Source organism: Epinephelus fuscoguttatus, linkage group LG16 (assembly GCF_011397635.1).
Source record: "Epinephelus fuscoguttatus linkage group LG16, E.fuscoguttatus.final_Chr_v1".
NCBI classification, from domain to species: domain Eukaryota; kingdom Metazoa; phylum Chordata; class Actinopteri; order Perciformes; family Serranidae; genus Epinephelus; species Epinephelus fuscoguttatus.
In genome coordinates this window covers 19,741,381-19,760,901 of record NC_064767.1, presented here as the reverse complement: position 1 = coordinate 19,760,901, position 19,521 = coordinate 19,741,381, and the positions used below count along the sequence as shown (strand labels likewise).

Below are 19,521 nucleotides of genomic sequence, written 5' to 3'. Positions count from 1 at the left end.
CATGCATTTCTACTTCGTTTTGATTATTGGATAATGTCAGATTTTAATTCAAGAAATTCTATTTTGATGTTATTATTATTATTATTATTATTATTATTATAGTTGTTGTTGCAAATAATTGCTCAATAGTCTATCAACACCACCTAAGCTCGAGGCTGTAATTGAAAAACATAGATCACAATCTAATTCACCTCTCAATTTTGGGTTTAGATGGGAAGATCAATGGAAAACAGTTGTAATGATCTAATTAATTATGGCAAAATTAAAAGCAAGTACAAAATCAATCTGCGATGGTGTCGAGGATAGAGTCAAATTGATATCCATCTGCTCCCGTTATAAAGCACATGAATAAGCAATCTAAGGACGCAGCTGATATCCTGCAGTTTGGCATAGCCTACCCATATGGCTGTGGGTGTCAGGAGACACCAAATCATTGTGGGGTATTACAAGTGACTCCCGATATCATGCGGATGTTTTGACTAATAGGGGAAAAATAGATCCAGGGGAGATGTGTGCTGAATTACAGTGTTGTCAGAATTAGCTTTTATAAGCACAAGAGCTGAGAGTGTTTGATGCATCACACCTAAAGCAGGTGAGTGTTTACTTCACTGACACCTGGGCGTGTTCTCAATGAGATAATGGCGTCTATAAGTACTATACAAAAATTGTTTGCATATATTTAAAGCTCATATTTGTAATAATAAATAAGTAAACTATTATTAAAATGACACCTAAATAATACAACATTTATGCACAAATGCATGCACAGGAGGAAACTTTGGTTTGTAAGCCTCACACACTCAGAGTTAAACTTTGAACTTGGAGTGAGTTTGCAGTGTCACCAAAACTGGGGTCAGAGGACCTTAGGGGACCTCAAAAATGTTCCAGTTCAAGCAAAATGTAAAAAAATGTTTAAAAATAAAATAAAATCAATATTTTATTTTACTCTCTAATTGCAACTTCCACATTTACAAGCATATATTTGCATTATCTCCTCATATATTTTTTAATTAATGGAGGTTGGTGAGGTTGTGATGCTGACATGAAAGTGCCTGTGCACCCCTGCACCGTCTCCAACACGCAGTAAAGACACAGCAGCAGGATAAAAAACAGCAGTATCGATTGTTGACGTGGACGCGCGTTACAGGCCATATGTTTCACAAAACGGAAGAAAAGGATTTGTTTTGTCCTCCGAGGAAATTCATCATCCTCCCCTCCCGCCCTGTCTGCTGTCTCTCCACCTCAATATTCTTATTAAAATACCAAAAACAAATGCTTTATTATTATATTACTTAATATTTACATTTATTTTTTTTAAAGGAAACATGAGTGAGAACACAGGCCTAAATTTCACCTCTGATATCAATTAAAAACAACACTATGTTTGGAAAGCTGGAACCTTTTTGTAATTATTTCTAGTGTCTGAAATATATTACAACTGTTTTTTGTAGTGACAACTGTGCCGAGGCTCTTTATTGTATAATGCAGGCAAAAAAAATCGAAAACAATAATCGCATTAGGTCCTCGGTGGCTGCGCTTTTAAAACGGGGTGAAGTCAGGACTAACAGTTTCTTAATTATCACGCCGTTTGTTTTGCTGTAGCGCCGTGACACGGGCACGTCATAGTGGCAGTGCAGGGAGAGGTACGGGGGGCAAATCGGGGTGTTGTGGGGGAAATAGCAGCAGCTTTAGGGCAAAAGTGCACTGACGTGTGAAATTACAGCCCATGGTGCTACATATTGTACCAGAAGCTCCCTCCCCAAAAAAGCAGAAACAAAAAGAGGAATCGTCCTCAAACTTGTCCAGAGGGCAGCTGGACGCAACACGGAGCCCATGGAGTCCACAAACCCCTTTAAATAACATCATCATTATTATCATTATTATTATCAATATTATTATTATTAAAGTAAAGTAATATCTTATATATTTAATTGAAGTAAATTACAGCGGGTTGCAGTTTTACGCATCATGTTACCACCACTCTTCACAAACACTGTGCAGATACCATCAGTGCAAAGAAATATTTTTTTATTATTATGCAGGAAAAAACTGCAGCTAGGCTACTTCAGCAAAACAGCCCACAGCTACAGACATGCAGAAGTTATTGTTAACCTCATGCTACATCCAATTTAAGCACTTTTAAATCTATGAATCTGCTCTAATTGTTTTGCTCTTTGTTTCCTCTCAGATTGAGTTCTTACCGGAAGAGATTAACAGGCGCATAATACAGCTACAGTAGGTTTACCCCCAACCTTTGACCCCACCAGCCCCGGCAGCATCAGCCTACCTGCCTTGCCTCCCTTCCTCACTGCCTGCACGAGCACAGCGGGCTGTGTAACCTACTGTATGAGCGCCATCTACAGAGCGATGCAGCACACAGGCGCGGTGAGTGCATGATGATGATGATCATGATGATGGTGATGGCCTACTGACTGACTCTCCCTCTGCAGGCTGCGAGCTGCACCGTGCACACACACATCCTGGCTGACCACAAACAGCTAAATGCAGCCAGGACATGAGGAACAGTTTGTTTGGTAACTGGAAAATTAGTTTTGTGTCATGATGCTGAACTCAGAACATGCAAAGACTTCTAAAGAGTGCTACAGAAAGCTAGAAAAATGCATGTAAAAATATGACACATTTTCCAAAATTAAGTACATTTTAATGCAAAAACTTTTCCTATTTCTATTGATGTTTGCACAAAATAACTAAGCTGTGATACTGAGATTTTACACTTTGATCCAGGGGCTCACAAAGTAGGTTATTATGTGGGTGTTTGCAAAATGCAAAATGAGAAATAGCTCAATTTCATTATAATTTAAATTAGAAGAAAGTATAGAGAATTTATCATTTGGATTATTTTAAATATTTTGTTTTAGGCTCTTCAATAATTCTTTAAAAATTGAGTGCCAGTAAGAAAAAATCTTCCCATGTGAGTCTCAGTCCCATCATGTGTTTTTGCCGGGAGTCCTTCATATGAAAACATTTGAGAGGCGTCGCTTTAAACAACATACAGCAGCCTGACAGTGCTTTACCTCTCTTCTACCCCCTGCCTTTAATTTCCTTGATTCTTCACCCCAAAGTCTCATCATTTCCCATTTCGTCTCCCTCCCCTTCCTGGCTGTCGGATGCAGGGACCTCCTCATTTGAGCTGCAGGTTTTTACGTGGGCGAATCACAAAGTGTTGGAATCTATTGCCTTTGTCTGACAAGTCATCCATCTCTATGCGAGGGGATCTGTGGGATGGAGGTAGGAGGAGGAGGGTGGAGGGGGTGGTGGTGGTGGTGGGGTGATCTGTGGGACTGCAGCTTTTAGAAACAGACACACAAGGAGAGGGGTTTCATTCTCAGCCCAAAGCTTCGCTCAGGCACAGCCCATTCCGGAGGAGAGGGGGACGCACTGCTCTATACTTCGCCGTGTCCATGTTGTTGTCATCTCCGCCCCTATCTGATTAAACCACAGAGCCCGCCTGTGCTCCACGCCGCCAGAGGAGAGGGATTTTGCGGCCGCCGATTCCCGAGCGGACCCCGTGGAGACTCTTTTTCTTTCTTTTTTTGCTTTCCTCATGATGTCCTTTAAACACAAACACTGACCCGGTTTGAGTCAATGTTGCTGCGACTGGTGCGCTCTGCACACGCGTGGGTCATGCTCTGCACCTGACAGCTCCTCTCTGCGAGACTTTTGAGTTCAGACTTGAAACAGGAGGAAAACTTAGCATCGCAACAAGAAGTTGACCACCGGCTGCAGCCCCGCGGACTCCTCGCACACGGACTGTTTTGCACCAAATTTACAAATCCTTGTTTTTTTGGTTTTTTTTTACTCTTTTAAAGCTGCATCACCGAGGCGAAACGGCGACCTCAGTCGATTACCTTTCTTTCCTTTGCTATCCCATGGATATTCACTGCAAAGCAGACCCCTTCTCGGCGATGCACCGTGAGTATACTGAAGTAGTTTGCAGACAGCATTTCTGTGGTGTGACTTTAATCCCTGCACGAATTAGATGTGTGCAATGACTGCAGTCTTATTAGGAAACACGCTGTTAAAGATTTTTAAAGGTGCTGTAAATTTGTTTGTTTTTTTAAATAGTCATTAAATGCTCCTTATATGCCATCCTTTTATTACTGTACTGCAGATAAACACAGCTTTCAATATTTAAAATGAATGTATCTTTAATCATTTTTGCAAAACCTTAAAAACAGTGGCAAAGTTTTGTCAGAGGAGTCATTTAAGATATTTTGTTAATTGTCTTAATAATAAAAATAGAACAAAACGCAGAGAAAACCCTATAGGCTGGCTGCAAAAAATGTTTTAAAACATACATATTTTGGCTTATTTTTAAGAGCACATGGTTCACTAATGAGTTTAGGGTTTTGTATTTTTTCAGGACTTTTTAAATAAAGCTTTACTGACTCAGAGGATCATAAAAATGAGAAAATGTAGCCTCCTGTGAGCGTTTACATTTTACAAAACAGAAACTCCTCAATTTAAATACAAAGCTTTTATTACCTGTGAAATGACAGCAACCTTAGAGACAAAACAAGGGGCACGTTGTGTGTAAATAAACTTAAAAACGTGTCACTTTATTCACCATCTCTCACTTTAGATTTCGATGCTTGAGAATAAAAACTGACGCGGTTGGTCCCAACTGTTCATTTTCCCTCATGTTTTTCCTCTCCATACGATATGGGTAAAAGAAGACCCGGGCTGCGTGTAAATTATTTATTCCTCTTCATTCGCACCATCCGCGTTTGTAATATGAGTTATCAAAGCTCATTTTAATTATTTACAATAATTGTGCGAGGAAAATTAAACAGGTTGAAACATAATATCTGCGACATGTGTTAGGCTGCAGTGGAGGAGGTGCTCCTGGAAAATATTGCCTATTGCCAATGTGCAGGGAGAGGGGAGTTGTATTTTTTAATTTTTGTGCTATTAAAAAAGCAAGTGGGATGTTTTTAAATATTTTTAGATTTAATATTGTGTATTTAATTTTTATTTTTGGAATAATATATTTGAAAGCAACACAATCCTGCTTAAATTCTACAATCAGGCTGCTTCCATTTATTTATTATGTGGTGCCCTACATTATTATTATTATTGTTGTTGTTAATATTATTTAAAATTCCATTACTAATAAAAGCTATTTCAGAATTTTTGCAGCAACAAAGACTGCTAAAAAATTACAATGTGCGTGCGTGTGTGCCTTTACGCGTGTGTATGCATGCACATTACACTGCATATATGTGAGTTAATATGATTTAATATTTTAGACTAAAAATAAAGCATCCCAGAAAATAAAAGCAGCCAAAATGAACCGCCACGCACAGAGAGCGTGTCCTCTCCAGGTATGTAATGTTATGCTCCCCCTGTGCTGCTGTTGTGTCCCACGCAGGGCACGGCGGTGTGAACCAGCTCGGCGGGGTGTTTGTGAACGGCAGACCCCTCCCGGACGTGGTGAGGCAGCGGATCGTGGAGCTGGCCCACCAGGGCGTCCGGCCCTGCGACATCTCCAGACAGCTACGGGTCAGTCACGGCTGTGTCAGCAAAATCCTCGGCAGGTAAAAGGGGGGATCCACTACCAACAGAGCCCTATGTGTGTCAAACATCAATCTTCTATAGCTCGTATATGCGCACCCAGCTCTATTTCAGCCTCAGTCATCGGTTATATAGGCAGGTCATTTTTTTTTTCTTTTTTCCTCTCTTTTTTTCTGCTTGAACACAGCAGTTCTGCGTCCGAGATTTTCTATCCATCACCTGCAGCCTTGCAAGATAAAAGCATCATAATCATGAAATAAATTTTAGGAGGAGAGTTTTACAGCTGAGCATTAAGGATAAAAAATATCTCCGAGGAATATGAGGCTGTATTAATATTATAGGAGACTGTGATAAATAAAGTGTGTAAAGAATGAGGTCACTTGGAAACTGACTTTTCAGGTCCACAGACACGAGTTGGAATATTACAAGCAGATTAAGAAAATCCACACACTCCACGGCCAACATAAACTCACATTTGAGTGTCATAATCCAGCAGAAAAAATACCATAAACACACACGTTACGTTCCTATATTTTTCCATCAGTGTAAAACTTTAAACCTGATAAATTAGCTCTACATCATTTTTTTTAAACTTCAGAGCACAAATGCTGTGAGATAATATTTTGAAATATATTTTTTTCAGCTATCAGAAGGCATTTCAGAGGTATTTCATTTCACACACACTGAATGTTTGTCACCAACATTTACCTATAGGTCATGGTGGCATGTCGTGCATGCTACTGTAAGCTCATGGAGACTGGAAATGAGGTCCAAACTGTGCTTTTACAGCTAAACTGTCCTTTGTTCTGTCCGTCTCACTGCTTATATTGTGTGATTTTAATTACACTGCTTTTTCGTTGAAAACCCGCTCTGTTCACCTTCCAGCTGACACTCAATTAGGCCCATATAACAGCACACTTCCACGCCAATTATTACAATAAAGTCGCCATCATATTTGTAGGTTTTTTTTTAAAACCCTAAGTGTAACTGCAGAAGGTCGGCGGAGATTTGTTTCCACACATACGATATTTAAGCCACCTTTCCCATCAATCAGACTGGATTTTTTTTTTTAAATTAAGGAGGGATCCATTCAGGAACACTCACTCTGTCCCCATGCAGGTACTATGAAACTGGCAGTATTAAACCCGGAGTCATTGGTGGCTCCAAACCAAAGGTTGCAACTCCGAAAGTGGTGGATAAAATTGCTGACTATAAGCGCCAGAATCCAACCATGTTCGCTTGGGAGATAAGGGACCGGCTACTGGCTGAGGGCGTCTGCGACAACGACACCGTCCCCAGCGTTTCATCCATCAACAGGTAGGTGGAAATAACAGTTTTTCATTTTATTTAAATCCTTAAAAGCATGGCGCATTGTTCCAAAGCGCGTAAAATTACGCACAAACATAAAGCTTTTTAATATGCTCTCTAAACGTGTGCAGAGGTGTTTAAATGAGCCAAACAAATCCATGCGTAAATGGGATGAATCAGCTCTGAAATTAGCAAATTTTATCCCCACACATAAGCCTGAGCTATAGTCAGCCCCAGCCGAGCCTATCCGGGGTGGTCTCACATGTGCAATTCAATCTCCTGTGCGGCCCTCCACAACACAGCCAGCACGGGAGCTGAGGCTGGGGCCACGAAGAATCACATCTGTCTCGATAAAAACCGATCAATACCGCGTAACCAGATCCAGAGGCGGAGGGAAATACCCAACAAAGTCGTTCAATACGCGGACCACACTGCGACAGAGGCGGCAGCAGCATGCCTCTTTATTGCCAAGCAATTGCTCTGTTTTCCAACACCGAGGTTAGTGTGGGGCGACAACACATTCAGGCTCCTATAGTGTGGTTGGACAATTTGAAATGTTTCCGGTTTTAATCACGCATTATATTAATATTATATTCATCTTATTATTAATTATAATTAGTTTTAATTACAGTATAAGTAGAATAAGATGCGTTTATACAATTACAGACCACAGAAAATCCCCTGTCCTACCAGTGTTGATTTATGGGTAAATGCACTATAAAAGAGTTCCTGTTCCACTGAAGCAGCTAAAGCAGCAGACACCCTACACCTTCACCTTTCCACATGAAGTGGGACAGCAGTGGACAAAGTGTCTTTAGACAGAGGACGCCGGGTGAAAAGCTCCACTGCATGTGTGCAAAGTAAAAAAAAAAAAAAAAAAAAAAGCCCCATAGTGCCTGCGAGTGATGAACTTTGGTTAGGAGGCACTGTTCCAGAGAGCTGGTCATCGGCATTACATTTTAATGAGCTGAAGAGAGTCTCATAACACATCCAGCTAAATGCAGGAGATGGATGAATCTTTACTAAAATAAAAAAAAGAGAAAGAATAATTACCAAATCAGGTTGGTATGGAAATGGTGGTTTCAACAGGTCTTTTGGCGCCGGTTTCTGTTTTCACCTGTTGTTCCTATAACCAAAGGAAAATGTATTTAAGGGTGTGTGGAGGCAGTGTTTTATGGGTAACTATTAGAAAGCATTTCTGACCATCTGCTTGGTGTTTGAGCTGAGTGGAACAGCACTATTAGAAGAAATGTTGTCCTGTGAAACTAAGTTGGCCTGCATATTAATAATTAACATCACGAGCTTGTGGCACCAAACTGCTTTTTTTATTCTTAAAAAATGGGCTCACAAATCACACTAACGCTCAGTTGGTTTTACTTTTGAGATGTATTCCTGAAAACATATATTAGTAGTGGAGAAAGGTTAATTGATATTGATGTTGCAGCATGTAAAAATGTATGAGTATTTTTGAAATGTTTATAAAGTCTAACCTTAACTCAAGTGACTAAAATGTTCCCATTACAGGCTGTTTTAAATGTCTACAGCTACTTTTGTTTCTTATTGGTGTTATTAAAGGAAGGACTGGGAAAGATATGAAGAGAAGAATAAGAGGCAGGCAGAGAGAGAGGAGACAGTAGACCCCTGGTGGTCTCTGTGGTTAAGGGGCTGACCTCTGCTCTGTTGACTAAAGAGGATGTCCTGGCTTTAAACACATTTTTCCTGCATGAATTATTAAAGATTACACAGAGACTGGGTTGCACTTTGTTTTGTTGCCGCAGAGAGGAGTTTCCACCCGCTGCAACATGCCCAGTGGACAGAGGAGTACCCATAAGGTCCTAAGCGGCTTTCAATCATATTGATCCACATTTTAATCTTTCTTTGGGGATTTTTTCTTTTTTTACAACGCCCAAACACCAAAGTCGTTAATTCACCCATCCAAATTGCTTATTCAATATCAACAACATAGACTTGAAACAAAGTCCTTGAATTTATGAGGCTCCCTCGAGTCATGAGGTCAGATAACTGTTGTGGTGAGATGTTAGAAATTCAAATAAAATATTGATGTGTGTTTTCTGGAGGAGGCTGCTAGCCTTTGTTGCCCTGCCTGAAGGAGAGAGTATGGAGGACACATGAGATAGTGAGGGGAATGAAAAGAGTCTGATGTACATTTTTTTTGCCCCCGAGGAAGTTAACCCCATCGCTGCCTGATTCACATTTGATAGCTCATTGCTTGGTGCTGCATGCACATTTGAACGCCTCATCTGCAGTCTGTAAAAGTCTGTTTTTGTCACACCTCTCGAGCGAGAGGGCTTCCGTGTGGGATTTCTGTCGGTACACAACGCTGCCTGTTATTCAATGATCTCACGTTCGTCTGTCAATCAAAAGATTACCATAGTCATGGTTTAATGTAATGCGATCATGTCCCATAAGAGCTAAAGCTGCACTTGTGTAAATCCCACTGTATCTTTACAACAATCCTCAATTTAACAAGTGTAGCATCATCTCTGAGGCCTCATTTTTTGTCATCTTCAAAGTTTAAGATTATTGCGATGCTTTCTTTTATTTTTTACTTATTTATTTCAAAGTGCACCACATACATCGGATGTGGCAGCGCGGTCTCAGGTTGGGCCAATAAGACACTATTGCTTTCCTGTCACATATAATTTATAGATCACCATTTGCATCTGCTGTTCCTCTCCGCCATTCATCGTCAACTTTTTCTATCCCGGAGTCCCAATCAATAGGCTCTGATCCTCAGTGTGCCTGGAGGTTTCCTGTGTGCTACACTGAGCAACAACAAGACCAAAAAACTACAACAGACACCGGAGAGGTGACAGAGAATACAGGGAGGAATAAAGAAATTAAATGGAGAGGAGTGAGGGTAGGAAGAAGGAAAGAAAGTGGGGGAGTGAGGGATTTGGAAGACAGACAAAGTACAGTAAAATGGAGAGCACATTGGACAGTGGAGTAGAAATGAGAAAAGGGGATGAGATTCTGGAGAGGGAGGAGTGAAAGATCAGGTTTGAGAGATGGAGAGAGTAAAGAGAGAGCGGGGAGAAAAGAGGGAGTGGGGAGCAGGAGAGGGAGATTATTAGAGTTGGCCAGGTAGAGCCAGTGAAGCTGATCATTGAGGTGAATTGATGTGATTTCATGCTTTGTTTGCAAGATCATTCAGACCAAAGTGCAATGAAGACTTTCCCGCCACATCACATCTTACTGGTATGGGGACTTTATCATATTTCTAACCTCAGAATCCAGCTAGATTGAATCCACAATCTCAGGGGGCAGCCCCTATTCAGCCTCACACAGGAGCACAGAGATTGCCCCTAAAGCCCTGAGATTGGCTATTTTGTGACAGGGGCCTGAATATGAGGATACAAGCGCCCCCAAACGATGGAGCACTTGTACATGCACGGGTGTAAGTGGACGTGATGTGCCGTGTTTAAGTGTCCCGGGGCGGCCGGGCTGGTGTGAAATCTCCATGCTCTGGAAGCAGTATTGATTGATCCGTGTCTGTTGTTCACTTTACCAGGATTATCCGCACCAAAGTCCAGCAGCAATTCCACCCGTCCCCTGACGGATCTGTTACGCCGCTCTCCACGCCCGGCCACACCATAGGTGAGCGTGAATGAGGCTACACACAGATTACAGTGCAGTCAAATGAGCCAGAAACTGCAGGGAAACACCTAAACCTCAACACATACATGCTTCTTTCCACACACACCTGATTCAACACACATAAATGAGACACACACTAACTCAGCTTTTTCCATCAGTGCCCAGCACCGCCTCGCCCCCTGTGACCAGCGCCTCCAACGATCCCGTAGGATCCTACTCCATCAACGGCATTCTGGGTATCCCCCGCTCCAACGGCGAGAAGAGGAAACGAGACGATGGTAAGGGAAACACAAGATCCTTTTGTTTCCCATCCTTTTAATTCTCTCCATCACTCGTCTCCTACGTTTTTTTTTTCTCTCCTGTGTGTGAAGAAGATGGCATTTATGACAGCGCTGCAGCCAAGTGTGTTTCTGTGTGCTGTCTCCAGTGACTTGTTATGTTGTATATCAGGCAGGGCAAGTGTTGAGAGAGTGTTGCGATTCAATCAGCTTTTTGATGCCCTGCGTTTTTACCATACGCCTACAGAGCTGCATCTCAATTTTATACCATGCTCAGACGTACTGGCAAGGCATCAGGGCTGCTGCTCCTTTATAACGTAACAAAAGGCAGAAAAAGAAGCTCTGTCTTTGATACTATCAGTTAAACACTAGACATTTAATATACTATACATACCTTTTTTTTTTTTACTGCATTCTATTTTATTCTAAACAGCATTAAAACATGTAATAATACAGTATTTTTGTAAGACTGTATACTTTACTATCAGGGCAAGAAAACAGACCTAGATATGCTCAGAGATTAAGTGGGAGCCTATCCGGTCCAAGCCAGAATTTCTCATTCCTAGGCAAGGCAAGAGAGTGGACACACACCGCCTCAGGGCTAATAGATTATCGGTTTTGCAAACAATTGGCTTTTTTAATGCCTATGAATTAACATGTCCCCGGTGGAGGCCTGAACAGGTGTAGGAACAGACCGGTGGAGGCAGGGAGGGGGCTGCGCGTGTGCCTGTGTGTGTTTGTGTGTGTATGTATGTATGTCTGTGTGCGTGTGTGTGTGTGTGTGTGTGTGTGTACTGCTTTGAGGTGGCTGATGGGATGAAATGGTTGAAAATGATCTCAAAGAGCACTCATCAAAACAGGCCACTTCCTTCTTTTATGTTTCTGTCTCTTTAGTTCTCTGGAGTGGCAACCACTTGGATGGAAGGAAAATAGGACATTGTAAGTTGAAGTTAGACAACCTTCTCTTTTGCTTTGGTCAATCAGATCACAATACTTTCCTCTCAATTACTGCTTTGTTTTTTTATCTATTATTATTTGCTCTTCCAGGGGTATGAGTTTATGGGGACGAGGCGGGGGGAAGGTTTTTCCAATAAATAATCTCCTGAGAAATTAAAATAAATTAAGCTAAAGTGACTGTGGAAAATCATATTTTCCATGTAATGGCATGCAATTCAATATACAGTAATGCACAGTGTAGCTTGTTTAGAATTGTTTTCAGGCAAAGATGGCTGTTAATTTAACAACAACAAGATACAGTTTATTGTAAGATAAAATGTATTTATTTAATTTTCCCTTAATTTGGACTGTTGTGTCAAGAGACCCTCTACAGCCTTTGTTATATATATTTAATTTTCAATTGCCCATATTTTTAAAATTATTTCAGCATTGTTGTTTTAAAAAGCAAAGCTGCAGGTGGACCATCCTGAGCTAGCTAAGACTGTGTCAAACACAAAGTTACCTTGTCACTGAATACTAGTAAATAAGTGAATATATACATTTACACAAGGGGAGTTTTAGCGCAGCAAAGAGTTTTCATGTTGTTTAATATTCTACAAATGACTCACAAGACTCTGTTGCATATCTGTGAACTAATCAAAGATTCTAAGCTTGAAAGCGTCTCATGTTTGTGCCTATATTGTGATAATTTGACCACGATGAACATGGAAAAAAAGCATTGCACAGTCCTTGTTCTGCTGGTGTTGTGATGGTGGTGGGATGTGTGTGATCCCGGTGTGGCTGAAGTCAGCGGTTGCCCTTTGAGGAAGAAAAAGGTCCCCATTACTGGAGGGCTGTAGAGATAATGTAGTGTGACACGCGTTATGTACACCGGGTCCCCGTAAGACGAGCTTCAGGGACAGAGGTGCCATAAGAGCCATTAATCTGTCCTTGTCATGTGTTATTGCAAATTAAAAGTAGCATGTTACACTGGACGCCTTCGAGTGAAGATGGGAGGAGGTAAAAGAGAGATGGAGGAGCGGCGGAATGAGAGAGAGGGAGAAAAAAAAGTGGTTTTATGAAGGGGAGGAGGGAAGAAGGAGGTCCTGGCAGCTTCAATGAGAGTTGAGCAAGAATTAGTTTTAGGATTTGTGCGTGCATGTACACACACCTGCTGTATGCACGGAAATGTGTGCCTTTAAGTGTGTCTGTTTGTAACTCTGTGGCTTCAGATGCTCCTCACACACTGAACATAGTGACATTTAAAAGAATTTGCAATTCTGCAGAGAAAAGCTATTAATTCACAAATTAACATCTCCCCCCCTCTCCCCTCCCTCTATCTTGGATGTGCAAGCTATCGAAAAGACAAAAGAAATAGCCTTAAGGGGGAAAAAGAGAGAGTCTCAGCCCTATCTGTGGAGAGATTGGTTTGCATGTCTGCAAGCAGCGATACCAATTATGCCAGTGCTGGGAGAATGCGTCTCAATGCACCCCCTCCTTTGCCCCCCCCAACAAACCCCACTCCTCCTCCCACCACCATCCCCACCACCACCACCGCCACCCCACCCCGAATCTATCCATAGCCAGATTTATTTGTGTATCTCATTACAGGAAATGGAATGTTGTTCCTGCCAAATGCATTAATAGTGAAGTGGGGAAATTAGCCTGTTGTACAGCATGCTCTCACTCAGTCATTTAAACCTATGGTGGAAGTGGAAGCCAAGAAAAGACAGAGAGGATTGGGTGACAACTGCTGTGTGATTGTCAATTGTGTATTACAGTGCGAGAAGTCCATGCACTCATTTAAAAAGTTTGGGCCTTCCAGTCGTTTCTCGAAGATCATTCTGAGCTAATTATCATGTGCGACATACCTGCTCTAATTTGTTCCCTTTTTAAAGGAAATGCTATTTTGTGTTAGAGCTGCAGCTTTTATGTAAATCCACTGTTTTCTTAGCGCACACTGACAGGTTACTCCTGACCTTGCTGCTGTATGCACGCAGGTTGATGTGACCTAACTGCATGTTTCCCTCACCGTTGGCTTACCGTGTCCTGGATGGAGCCCAGTGGAGCTCTGGGGAGGACAGGCAGTAGGGAGCCACAGTGATAAATTAGATAGAGAAAGCAAAGGTCATAACTTGTGATTGTAGCGTGGGTGTGGGATGAGTGTAGAAGGAGCTGATGAGTGTGTGAGTGCGGAGGAAAAAAAAATATGGCCTAGCAGGTTGTTCATTCATGACATAAAAGAACGATCGCACGCAAGCAGCCAGAGTCATATCAGCCTTGTTCAATAGCTTGAGGAAAAATGAATACAGTCACTGTTTTGATTTGTTCACATTTGATATTTGGCCCTTTTGGAGATTGTCCGGTGTGTATCTTTTAACACATATGACCCATTTGTGGAGTTTGAATCAGTTAGTGTATGGATTTGAACCTGGGCCTACACTGGTTGGCTAGTCAAGCCAGTCCATGACAATGAGTCAATAGAGGATCACTTTAGAAAATAAATGCATCCAGAGCGAGACAGAAATAAATGGAATCATGAGCACCATGATGGCCCTGATGGGGTGTGTGTGAGAGAGAAAAGCCCAGGTTTGAGAGGGGCCACAGAGCGTAACATAGAGACAAGAAGCTGTTAGGGCCCCGACAGTAGAGGAGGACACAAAAGGGTCCACACTGCATTTCTCCCCCTCCTCCTCCTCTGCTCTATCTCTGTCATTCTTTCCCTTCAACATTTCATTTCTCCTCTTATCGTCCCCCTCTCCTTCCCAAGTCTTGCGAGGTTAACCATTTGCATTCAGCAACATGGCTGCGCGAGACTCCACGTATAGTTGTAAACAATATACAATGAGATCCGTCACAAAAAATATAAGGAGAGGGAATTCACTCAATGGAGAGGAATCATGTCAGAGAAAAGTCAATTACGGACAGCGATGCCGAGAATTAATGGAGCGATGCATTACTCAGCTTGAGGAGGGAGAAAAAGGCAAGAGAAAAGAGGGGATACGTTAATTGCATTTCCACAAATACTCGCCACACAGGGTGGCAACGCTAAACGGCAGACTGGTCCAGAGGAGGGTAGAGATGAAAGCAGAGGACAAAGGAAAACAAGAGATGGGAATAGAGTCAGACTGAAGAGAGAGACTGCAAAGATACCCTTATAACTGAGCCTTAAATGACTTAATTTTTAATATGAGGGGTAAAAAAGATTATTTAGACTTGTTTCCACTGCAAACTAAAGTAATTTTTTTTAAAAATACAGTTTGTGGTGCAGCAGTTTTAAGAGTATATTGCAATAGCCTCAATGCACAGACATATTTTGATTTGATAACACAACAATTTTTGCAGTGAGTTTTATGCAGCGTGCAATTATAACTTAACATTTATTTTGCAAACAATTTTGTCCAAATTGACCCTTTTTTCTCCCCCATAAACCCACATCAGGAGCAGCTTAGTGTCACTTCTACACGCGGACAGAAGTAGCCAGGAATCACATCACCAACCTTACAACTAAAGGCCAACTCGCTCCACCACCTGATCTACAGCCGCCCTCTTATTAATGCTATAAACTTCTAAACTGTATCCAAACAGTTGCATGCTCTTATTTATTTATTATAAACTTTCTGCTTTGGCCTGCATCTCAGAATTTAAATGAAAGTAAATAAAATAACTAGTGTGCTTCAAAATACTATCACCGCAGCCTCAGTGCTGGCAGTGAGTGCAAATATCAAATAAGCATCACTATGCCTGCTGACAGTCAGTACACTGGTTGGTGGTGCTAAATCGAATTAATAAAGCTCTTAAACACGCCACAACATAACAGGATCTTAACAGCCATGGCAGTGTTGCTGCCTCTCTCCCTCTCTCTCCCCCACCCCACCCACCTCTCTCCTTTCCGCTTCAGAGGTTTCATAAATATAGCTAGCTTACAGGGAAGGAGTGTTCACCCTCTGGGTATACCAGTTTGTTTGCGCTCTCTCTCTCTCTCCCTCTTTTATTTTTTTTTTTCAAGCATAACTGCATTTTTAAAAACATCAACAAATGATCCACAATTTGCGATAGCATCATTTCACCTATCAGCAGAGGACTCGCAGCCTCTGATCGAGGAAAGCCCGTGTCATTGATTTACGGAGAGAGCCAGGCAGTGTGTAGGAATTCATTTGCCTTTCAAACGAGCCCCACCTTTACTCTGTGCTGAGTTATCTTATCAGGGGGACAGGGGAGATGAAAGAAGGACATAAAGTGCCACCATGCCACCGCAGGACGTTAACATCCCCCTTAGAGACAAAGCAAAACAGAACAGCTTTTGATGCCATTGTGGTCTGTCTCACAGTAGCTACTGTCATTGGTTAACGCTGTACATGTGTGTGTGTACAAACCGGCTGAAACTGCATGAGTGTGAATATTAGTTGGGAAAGGATTCTTTGATCACAGTATTGCTAAAAAAAAATAGAGCAGTTTTATGTTGGTTGAGTTTGTCTTCGAAGCTTTGATACAAAGTCCACTTAAAATGTTTGAACACATTCATTATGAAAACTAAAACTTTTGGACGCAACAAGGTCAAACAGCATCAGTCTGCTCGAGCTGATCAAAGAAAGTATTAACCAGAAAGTGCATCGCTTCGGGGTTGATGTGTGAATGTCACCGTTGGAGAGTCTTGTTTTTATCTTGGTTTGTCTGCTCACACTTCGGTGTTAAAACGAAGAGATGCAGTCAGCTGGTGCTGTGGGAGTGATAAGAGAATACCTGCTGAGACACCCAAAGGGGTTGAAGAAACACTGAGAAAATGAAGCAAGTCAATGAGACACACACACACACACACACACACACACACACACACACACACAGACGCGCGCACACACACACAGACACGATCTGACAGTCGGGCTTCACACTCCACTTGACACGCTGACTGTCAAAGGATGAATCTGATTTATTGCAGCTATCTTATGATATATGTCAAACATGAACCTCTAATGGCGATTTCTGAAAATAAATGATTTAGTATTATTTCGATTTAAAGGCCAAATCAGTAATTCTTTTGACCACATAAATTTGAAATATATTAGCATACATAGCTGAGGAGTTAGAGATGGAAAAAAACCTGAACACGAATAAAAATTAGGCCTCTTTTTAAACCATTACTGGTGTAAACAAACCTTTAACGACACCACAAAGTGTTTCTAATATGGATTTAGTTGTTGTTGTTATTGTTAAAATACCTGCCAATCATTTAGCAGGTTCCAAAATTGGGTTTTTAATTGTGCTAGTGAGGCTTTTGTTTACATTTAGAGCACAGAAATTGCGCCAGAAACTACTCTATGATGGTAATTTACGTCCTTTTACAGCCAGTTCAGAGGGCCTGATGAAGTGTGTGTGAGGGTGTGCTGAGTATAAGCATGCTCCTCCATAGTGAATGACAAACACTTGCTATTGATCGAGCTTGCCTCTTTTCTCAGACCAGCTGATACGAGGTAATTAATGACTCCATTTTCTTCTGTACCACAGACAACAATTGAGTTTCATACAGCAACACTAATGCTGCAACCCCGACCCTCCACCCAAGGGAGCTGTTCGGGGGAAGAAAAAAAAAGCCTGTGCTAAAATATTCTGTTAACTGATGGTAGGAAAAACACATGTGGCAAGAGAAAAAACTGATTCCTTCATAAATGTTACACAAAGCTGAAGTCAATATATTTTAGCAGTGAAACACACATGTACACACAGGCTCCCATCTACACACACTCATACCCAATTGCAGTCCTCTATTCCATTCTCTCCATGGATCTATTTCTTGGTGCGAGTCGGGTTCATCCTCTGGCCTCAGCCATTGAAAAAAGGTCAAGCAGCCGAGCAGAATGGCAATAACGCCCCTGAAATGGTACCATCAGTGGAACATGATTGATCAATTGAATTCCATAGCACAGAAAAATGTGGGATTAAGTAGAGTATTATACGCACAATGAGTTGAGGCATGATGTTCATTCCAAGTTCATTTCGCCTCCCTCCTCTGCTGGCGGATCAGGCAATCAATAGCGGCCTTGCATATCATATATCACCGCTGGCTCGCCCAGGAGAGAACATAATCTGCTGCAAATTTAGAATGACAGATTTGTATGGGAGCTAAAGCCCTCATCCGCTGTTGGCGGCGGGGTATAGGGAGGAAGGGAGGGTGGCGGGAGGCAGGCAGTCGACTGGAGGTTCCTGGGATGCTGGCTGGAGGTTTTAGCTGCAGATTCACCCCCCCTTTTCAGTGTTCAGGACTTGATGAGCGAGCAGAGGGAGAGCTGCAGCGGCAGCGGTGGGCTCCCTGGCCGAGTTGATAGGGTCAGAGATCAGGAGAACGAGGGAAGCATAGGCTCATTTGTTTATATAGAGTGTGACCGAGTGAGGAAATGCATACGCTTGCCCTCCACGGCCCGTCCTCATTCGGCCCTGAGTACCGTCCCCACTCCATTCTGTTTTCCAGAAGACAGGCAATATGTGGGGGATGGAGGGAGAGAAAGAGAGACAGAGAGAGGGAAGGGTAATATGTTCAGGAGGAAATAGTACAGTTAAATAATGGCCCTCCATTTCCCGCTGGCAGAATGAGAGGCTCTGTATGTAATCGCCAGCCCTACTTTCTCCTCCTGAAATACACGCTCTCCCTTACAAGTATATATTTGCACTGAAGGTAATCCATCAATTACCATAGACCTATCACATGATGACCGTGCTGATGGTGGCCACGAGGAGAGGTGGGGGGGAGGCAGGGAGCTGCTTGAGTGAGTGTATGTGTGTGAGGGGAAGAGAGGGGGAGAGAGAGACAGTGAAAAACAGGGAGGGAGATAAAAAGCAGACATGCTGGTGGGTCTCCCTGAATTTACTACTGTTCCTCATGCCATCACTCTCACACCCGTTGAGCTAAAAGAAAAAATGCTTATCTCACATTGCTAGCCTGCTAGAATAATATCAGGTGAAAAGACTGGAGCTATGCCCTGATGCAGAGTGTTGTCGCCCTTCCCTTCTTCCTCTCCCTCTGTCTCTAGATGGCTCTGATGGCTCAGGCCCGGGCAGCGACTCTCAGGGCAGTGTGGAGAGTTTAAGGAAGCACCTGCGAGCGGACGCCTTCACCCAACAGCAGCTGGAGGCCCTGGACCGTGTGTTTGAACGTCCTTCTTACCCTGATGTCTTCCCCACTTCAGAACACATCAAACCTGAACAGGTTGGCCACACAGATTTCTTTCTACACATTGAATTTTACAGCCCAGCCTGCGGTGAAATACTAGTTTCTTGTCCTTAAGTTGTAGTAGCCAACAATAGAATAATTAACATTGATTTTTAGCATTATATAGAGAATAAACTGGTACGCACACTGACATAGGTGACAAAAAGCACTGTGCAACTTCACCTGCAAGCCTAGAGCCTATTACAGCGGATAACCTTTATTTACATTCATTAGACTGTTAAACAACAAGAGACTATTAATTTTTCCATTGGAACTCTATGTGGGTGCCCATGCAGCCTTAGCAGTGCCCTAATTGAGTTCATTTTCATCTCTGCGCGATCGCGGGGAATTACAGCGGCGATAAATCAGAGGGACAGCCCCTCAGCCTGCTATACAGCCCCTAATGCAGCTAATTACCAAAGTGATTTCTACGGCAAGATCAATACCAAAACGAATTGGAAATGACTTGCAATCACAAAGAGTGGAGGAGAAGGTATTAAAAAGGCGCGAGGAAGGTGGAGGAGGGGGGAGAAAAACGGCATCAGAATGGTCCAGAAAAATCAGTTTTAATTTAATGTAATATTAATCAGGCTGCTTTCCACTCTTTCTGTGCACCTCCTTTTTTTCTCTCCCCGTATCCAA

At 42.3% G+C, this 19,521-nt stretch overlaps 1 protein-coding gene and 1 long non-coding RNA gene across 14 annotated transcripts in view; one reads left to right on the top strand and one right to left on the bottom strand.

The window, feature by feature from the left end:
- LOC125903159 (uncharacterized) overlaps positions 1-19,521 on the bottom strand; it is an 85,969-nt gene that overhangs the window by 2,334 nt on the left and 64,114 nt on the right. The gene's annotated exons all lie outside the window — the stretch shown is intronic.
- Positions 3,316-19,521, top strand: part of pax2a (paired box 2a) — a 29,799-nt gene continuing 13,593 nt past the window's right edge. Inside the window, exons 1-7 of one of the 12 annotated variants that reach the window (XM_049599876.1) lie at positions 3,318-3,933; positions 5,393-5,558; positions 6,655-6,852; positions 10,376-10,461; positions 10,620-10,739; positions 11,634-11,678; positions 18,701-18,876. In XM_049599876.1, coding sequence (XP_049455833.1) covers positions 3,891-3,933; positions 5,393-5,558; positions 6,655-6,852; positions 10,376-10,461; positions 10,620-10,739; positions 11,634-11,678; positions 18,701-18,876 — 834 coding nt within the window. In that variant the 5' untranslated portion in view covers positions 3,318-3,890. Of the gene's footprint in view, positions 3,934-5,380; positions 5,559-6,654; positions 6,853-10,375; positions 10,462-10,619; positions 10,740-11,633; positions 11,679-18,700; positions 18,877-19,521 lie in introns of all 12 variants that reach the window. The other 11 variants (XM_049599877.1, XM_049599879.1, XM_049599880.1 and 8 more) reach the window with 11 other exon arrangements.